This window comes from Mus pahari, chromosome 12, assembly GCF_900095145.1.
Source record: "Mus pahari chromosome 12, PAHARI_EIJ_v1.1, whole genome shotgun sequence".
NCBI lineage: Eukaryota > Metazoa > Chordata > Mammalia > Rodentia > Muridae > Mus > Mus pahari.
In genome coordinates, this window is record NC_034601.1 from 15,104,381 (window position 1) to 15,112,035 (window position 7,655).

The 7,655-nt window shown below is 37.4% G+C and overlaps 1 protein-coding gene across 1 annotated transcript; it reads right to left on the reverse strand.

Moving 5' to 3' along the window:
• Positions 1 to 5,444: 5,444 nt before the first annotated feature.
• On the reverse strand, positions 5,445 to 6,446 carry LOC110330065 (olfactory receptor 2L13-like). Its single transcript, XM_021210009.2, has one exon. It carries the CDS (start codon positions 6,441 to 6,443, stop codon positions 5,445 to 5,447), a length of 999 nt encoding a protein of 332 aa, XP_021065668.2. The 5' UTR covers positions 6,444 to 6,446.
• Positions 6,447 to 7,655: the final 1,209 nt, after the last annotated feature.

Below are 7,655 nucleotides of genomic sequence, written 5' to 3' on the forward strand. Positions count from 1 at the left end.
GGTGAACACCCCTCCTCGTGCAGGAAAGGCACCGGGTGCCAGATCAGGCTGGGAGACTGCTCCTGGGCAGACACTCCTCCTCGGGCGGGGAAAGATGCTGGATGACTGGAACCAGACACCGGATCCTTCCCAGAAGCTGTGACACTTCTCCATTCCGCCCTCTCCCCGGCAGTGCACTGTAGCAAAGATGGCTCACCTTCCGGCTCAGGCCTTAAGACTGGTCCCGGGCGAACACACCTCCTCGGGCAGGAAAGGCGCTGGGTGCCGGATCAGGCCGTGAGACCGCTGTATTTCCACATTCTTGCCAGCATGTGCTGTCACCTGACTTTTTGATCTTAGCCATTCTGGCTGCTGTGAGGTAGAATCTCATTGTTGTTTTGACTTTTATATCCCCGATGACTAAGGATGTTTAACATTTCTTTAGGTGATTCTTGACCATTTAATATTCCACAGTAGAGAATTCTCTGTTTAGCTCTGTATACTATTTTTAATAGGGATATTTGGTTCCCTGGGGTCTAAATTCTTGAGTTCTTTGTATATATTGTATATTAGCCCTCTATCAGATGTAGGTTTGATAAAGATCTTTTCCCAATCTGTTGGTTGTCATTTTGTCCAATTGACAGTGTCCTTTGCCTTACAGAAGCTTTGCAGTTTTATGAGGTCCCATTTGTTGATTATTGATCTTACAGCACAAGCCATTGGTGTTCTGTTCAGGAATTTTTCCCCTGTGCCCATATCTTCAAGGCTTTCCCCCACTTTCTCCTCTATATGTTTCAGTGCTTCTGGTTTTATGAGGAGGTCCTTGATCCACTTGTACATGAGCTTTGTACAAGGAGATAAGAATGGATTGATTTGTATTCTTCTATATGCTGGCCAGCAGTTGAGACAACAGCATTTGTTGAAAATGGTGTCTTTTTTCCAATGGATGGTTTTTGCTTCCTTAGTCAAAGATCAAGTGACAATGGTTGTATGGTTTCATTTCTGGGTCTTCAATTCTATTTCATTGATATCTTCTTGTCACTGTACTAATACCATGCAGTTTTTATCATGATTGTTCTGTAATACAGCTTGAGGTCAGGGATGGTGATTTCTCAGCAGTTCTTTTATTGTGGAGAATAGTTTTGCTATCCTGGGTTTTTGGTTATTCTGAATGAATTTGAAAATTTCTCTTTCTAACTCTATGAAGAATTGAGTAAGAATTTTGATGGGGATTGCATTGAATCTGTTGACTGCTTTCAGCAAGATGTCAATTTTTTACTCTATTAATCCTGCCAATTCATGAACATGGGAGATTTTTTTCGTCTTTCGAGGTCTTTTTCTATGTCTTTCTTCAGATACGTGAAGTTCTTGTTGTACAGATCTTTCACTTGTTTGATTAGAGTCACACCAAGATATTTTATATTGTTTGTGAATATTGTGAAGGGTGTCATTTCCCTAATTTCTTTCTCAGACCATTTATCCTTTGAGTTAATTTTATATCCAGACACTTTGCTGAAGTTTCTTATCAGCTGTAGGAGTTCTCTGGTGGAATTGGGGGGGGGGTCACTTAAGTATACTCTCATATCATCTGCAAATAGTGATATTTTAACTTCTTCCTTTCCAATTTGTATCCCTTCTATCTCCTTTTGTTGTCTAATTGCTCTAGCTGAAACAAGTACTATGTTGAATAGGTAGGAAGAGAGTGGGCAGCCTTATCTAGTCCCTGATTTTAATGGCATTGCTTCAAGTGTCTCTCCATTTAGTTTGATGTTGGCTACTGGTTTACTGTATATTGCTTTTAGTAGGTTTAAGTATGGGCCTTGAATTCCTTATCTTTCCAAGACTTTTAACATAAAAGGATGTTGAATTTTGTCAAATGCTTTTTCAGCATCTAATGAAATTATCATGTGTTTATTTCTTTGAGTTTGCTTATGCAGTGGATTATATTAATGGATTTCCATATATTGAACCATCCCTGCATTCCTGGGATGAAGCCTACTTTATTGTCGCTAATTTTTTGTGTTCTTGGATTTGATTTGCACTAATGCTATTGAGTATTTTTGCATCAATATTCATGAAGGAAATTAGTCTGAAGTCCTCTTTATTTGTTGGGTCTTTGTGTGGTTTTGGTACCAGCATAACTGTGGCTTCATGGAATGAATTGTGTAGTACTTCTGCTTCTATTTAGTAGAATAGTTTGAAGAGTACTGGTATTAGGTCTTCTTTGAAGGTCTGATAGAATTCTGCACTAAACCCATCTGGTCCTGGGAATTTTTTTGGTTGGGAAACTTTTAATGACTACTTCTATTTCTTTAGGAGTTATGGGACTATTTAAGTGGTTTATATGATTATGATTTAACTTTGGTATCTGTCTAGAACTTTGTCCATTTCATTCAGATTTTTCAGTATTGTAGAGGATAGGCTTTTGTGGTAGGATCTGATAATTTTTTAAATTTCTTTAGTTTCTATTGTTATATCTCCCTTTTCACTTTGGATTCTGTCTCTATGCCCTCTGGTTAGTCTGGCTAAGGGTTTATCTATCTTGTTGATTTTCACAAAGAACCAGCTCCTGGTTTGGTTGATTCTTTGAATAGTTCTTTTTGTTTCCACCTGGTTGCTTTTAGCCCAGAGTTTGATTATTTCCTGCCATCTACTCCTCTTCAATGTATCTGCTTTCAGATGTGCTTCTAGAGCTTTCAGATGTGCTGTCAAGCTGCTAGTGTATGCTTTCTCCAGTTTCTCTTTTGGAGGCACTCAGAGCTATGAGTTTTCCTCTTAGCACTGCTTTCATTGTGTCCTATATGTTTGGATATGTTGTGCCTTCATTTTTATTAAATTCTAAAGTCTTTAACTTATTTCTTTATTTCTTCCTTGTCCAATTTATCATTGAGTAGGGTGTTGTTCAGCTCCCATGTGTATATGGGCTTTCTGTTGTTTCAGCTTCTATTAAAGACCAGCCTTAATTCATGGTAATCTTATCAGATGCATGGGCTTATTTCAATTTTCTTGTACCTGCTGAGGCCTGTTTTGTGACCAATTATATGGTCAGTTTTATCACATGGTTTCTCGTGAAAAACCAGTCCCCCCACATTTGAACAGTCTGAATATAATACATGACTAAATCTAAATGAATACAACACATGATTAACTATAAATAATATATATATATATATATATATATATATATATATATATATATCACATGATTAACTATGAATAGTATGGTATCTTCAAAATAGACAGAAAGGACATTTTCTTAAAACTGTACTGTAGACTCTGGATCACAATTTATGTCCTCTAAGTGTACAACAAAATCTAATTCTACCACATTAAATCCACCTCTCATAAAAAATAAACACTGTAATATATTATATTATGGAAGAGTTTACAAAGTAAGAAAATCAATAGTTTGTCTTACTTGTAGCATTCATAATCTAGTAATTAGATAGCAAGGAGAAATTCTGATTGTTAAACCACACAACTTAGCTTTCAAGGTTAAATATAATTATTTCTCTAACAAAGAAAACTTTAGATAAAGGCTAATATTAGAGCCTTTTCAATCTCCCTCCCAGGGTGTCCATACATGACATGCCCATCCTGTTTATACAGGACTATAATTCAGTGGAATAAGTTCCCCAGACTTCTGACTAGACCCATCTAAATCCCTACCTGTGCAACCCTACATAATGTAGAGTCACATTCACATAGTATATAGGTGAGTCTACTCAGGATCAGTTACACACCACCATCTTTCTACATTCACACTTAGCTAGAAGCTACATTAGCACACTTTTGGTTACTTGTGAATTAGAAGCAATCCAGCCTCACTTATCAAAAATCCGTACCAAATATATGAAGGACTTACCTACAAACTCTTCATACTTGATCTAAAATTAATCAAATTAAGGCAACATGAAAAATTTCCTATCAACAGAGGAAGACAGTAATCCAATATCAGACACATGGCCAGAGCTCTGATTCCAGGTTCCACCACTCATCTTGGGATGTCCAGTCTCTGCAGTACACTGACTAAGAAAGAGCAGGGCAAAGTCCAGAACCAGTGGTGTCCTCAGTCTGCCTCTTCCCTCCAGGACATCAGACCCTGCTGCTTACCAGGCCAGAAGGGGGAAGTAGAGTGCAGAATAAATGTTGTAGTTCTACATCTTCTACTTTCTCCCTCTCAAGGTGTCCAGGTGCTGCCACATAGTGGGCTAAAAGGATGAGATGGGATGGGCAGGATCTCTGTCCAGTTGGGAGGAATGCTGAGGGGTGAGGCCTTCTCTGAGGATCTTTAATAAATCTGCTTTACAGATCCTAGCTTGTGATCTATTATTTTATTTGGGGTGGGTTTGAGTGCATACAATTTATTTGGAGTGAATCAATGGTTATACAGTTTGGGGGAAGGGCATAGGATTATCCAGGAAGGGAAAGAGTTATCGGCTGAAAATTAAGGAACTGAGATGCCTTGTTAACATGAGAAGGCATTCCAGGGACTGGTTTCAGAGGCTGACTATGTGTGACCACCTGGTTGGGAGTCACCTGGTTATTTTCTTGCATGTTGTTAAAACATTTCATGACCTTAAGATTGCTCTATTTTCCTACATAGTAGACATAGGCCCCATGTGAGTATTGGTCACTTGAATGGGCACAGTTAAAACTGCAATATGTTGAACATATTCAATATTCATACACATTTACTAATGAAAAGAAGGAAAGCAAAACATATAATCAATACAATTAATTCATGATAGTTTTGTACAAACATGTTAATATCAGAATAAACAGTATCATATCACAATAATATTTGGATACTCTTTTTTTTTTTGGGTGATTCTTTTTTTTTTTTTTTTAATTCTGATAACATTTTTTTTATTATTATTTTCTTTATTTACATTTCAAATGTTATCCCGAAAGTTTCCCATACCCCTCCCCCCACCTCTGTTCCCCTACCCACCCACTCCCACTACTTGGCCCAGGCCTTGCCTTGTGCTAGGTCATATAGAGTTTGGAAGACCAAGGAGCCTCTATTCCCACTGATGGCCGATTAGGTCATCATCTGCTACATATGCAGCTAGAAACACAAACCCCGGGGGTACTGGTTAGTTCCTGTTGTTGTTCCACCTACAGGGTTGCAGCCCCCTTCAGGTACTTGGGTACTTTCTCTAGTTCCTCCATTGGGGACCCTGTGTTCCATCCAGTAGCTGGCTGTGAGCATATTTGGATACTCTTAAGGTATAGTATATCATATACAATTCACTATGTAACAATATTAATTAGTGTTATGAGTTAAATAAACATGGAAATAATTATATTAGTCTTTAATAATGAATATTTTATTTAATATTAACTAGTAATAAATCACCAGAATGTTATTACATGTGTGTGACACACATTGTATTTCCAATAGACAACACAGGCTTATGATATTCCTCAGAAGAAGTGAAAGAGGATTAATGAAAGAATGATCATGGTTTCAGGGAAAAGAATGTCCCAAGGACTCTTGTCATGGCCCCAAAGACCTCCTTATTTCTCAGACTATAAATGATGGGGTTGAGCATGGGGGTAAGGATAGTGTAGAAAACAGCCAGAATCTTATCTTCTGTTGGGGAACGAAGACTCCTAGGTCGAAGATAGGTATAGATAAAAGGTGCATAGTAAAATGTCACCACAGTTAAGTGAGTTGAGCATGTGGTGAAGGCCTTCTTCTTTCCCTCTTTTGAGCGCATGTGGAAGACAGCAAAAAGGACCCGACCATAGGAAGCTGTGATTCCAAGGAAAGGCAGTAGGAGAAACAGGCTTGTGCTCACAAACACAATGTACTCATAAACCCAAGTGTCCATACAGGCCAGGGACAACATGGCTGGAACATCACAAAAGAAATGGTTAATGGACCTAGAATGGCAGTAAGGAATGTGAAGGGCATAGACAGTATGTGCTAAAGAGTTTATTGAGCCCAATATCCAGGATCCTATGATCATCTTCAGACACATTATTTTGCTCATGCGAATGGGATAATGAAGGGGATGGCAGATAGCCACAAAACGATCATAAGCCATGGAAGCCAGGAGCAAGCCCTCAGAACCTGCCATGGTCAAAAAGAAAAAGGACTGCACTCCACAGCCCAGAAAAGAGATGTTTTTCTGGCCAGAAAGGAAGTTAAATGACATCTTGGGAACAGTGGTAGAAATGTACATCAAGTCCATGAGAGAGAGCTGACTGAGGAGAAAGTACATGGGGGTGTGGAGCCTTGGATCCACACGAATGAGGTGGATCATTGCTGAGTTTCCAAACAAGGCCAGAAAGAAGACAAATATGATGAGCATCAAAAGTAGTAAGCCATTTTGGTTTTGTGGAAGCAGCCCTAACAGAGTGAAATCACTTGAGCTCTGATTCCATTTCCCCATGAAAATGTATTTCTTTATATTTCTTGAAAAAAGTGACCTGAAAACAAATACACTTATCATATGAAATATAACAGAATAAAGAGGAACTAGCCTGTAATTAATGTTTACTTCTTCCAGCACCATCATTCTGTTGACTGTATCTTGAAATCTGAACTTAATATATCTTCCCTGGCCATGCTCACAATTCAGGGGTGTCTGTATAATCACGATGACATCAAAGGAAGCAACATACATACGATAGCACACACACTTCCTTCTAGATAACTCCATGCAGGACTATTATTAACCTGCCTTACAAAATAATGAAACTCATGTCCCCACTCACCCTAATCTCTGCCTGCTTCCCCTAACTGGCCATACTACAGACAAGGATCTATTCTGTAATTTTGACTCTCAAAATCTCTAATGAGTCTTTGTTTTTCCTGAAAATTCCATCCACTCCCAATTCACTGTTCTAGAACAAAATGGTTTTGTGTGTGCTCAGATCCATTAAATGCTACTTTGTGTATTCACTTCCACAAAAATGCTTTGAATTGTGAAATCTCAGAGATAACAACTGAATACACACTCCCAATGAAAGCTTTAATATATTAAATGCCACACACTGCATAACATGTATGTTTCTAATATTTTACAATTGTAAATATTATATAAATATGTCTAAATGAAACAAATGTTGCTTATATTCACTGCTTTCTCTTCTTATTGTGAAGTTCAGGTTTTTGTACTCCGTTGGCAGGAGTAAAAGGCTTTTAAAATCCTTTTCACTGTGGAAAAAATTGTGCAGTAGTAAGTTCTTGATTTTTTCCTCACCAACATTTTAAAAATTGTTACATTTTAAATGAATTTATATGTAATTGGAGGGTGCATGTACACCATAATAATTGAGTATCTGATAGAATACCACTGGAAGAGTCAATTTCCTTCATCCTGAGGATCAAACTCAGGTCATCATGTTGGAAGCAAGTTCCTTTACTTACTAAGCCATCTCAGCAGCCAAAATAATACAGTAATGATTTGCTCTTATTAATTATATCATTTATGTTACATATATTTTTATTTACACATGTTAGACTTAACTAAGGACAATAAACAAAAACATATTCTAAACATATCCATGTTTAGAATAAATAAATTAGACAATAATAAAATGATTATGTTATATATGTATATTATTATATATTTCTACATGTAGAAATAAAATATGCTCCATCTGTGTAATTTATATGTATGTATTTATTTTCTAGAAGAATTGCTTGTGATTGGATAACA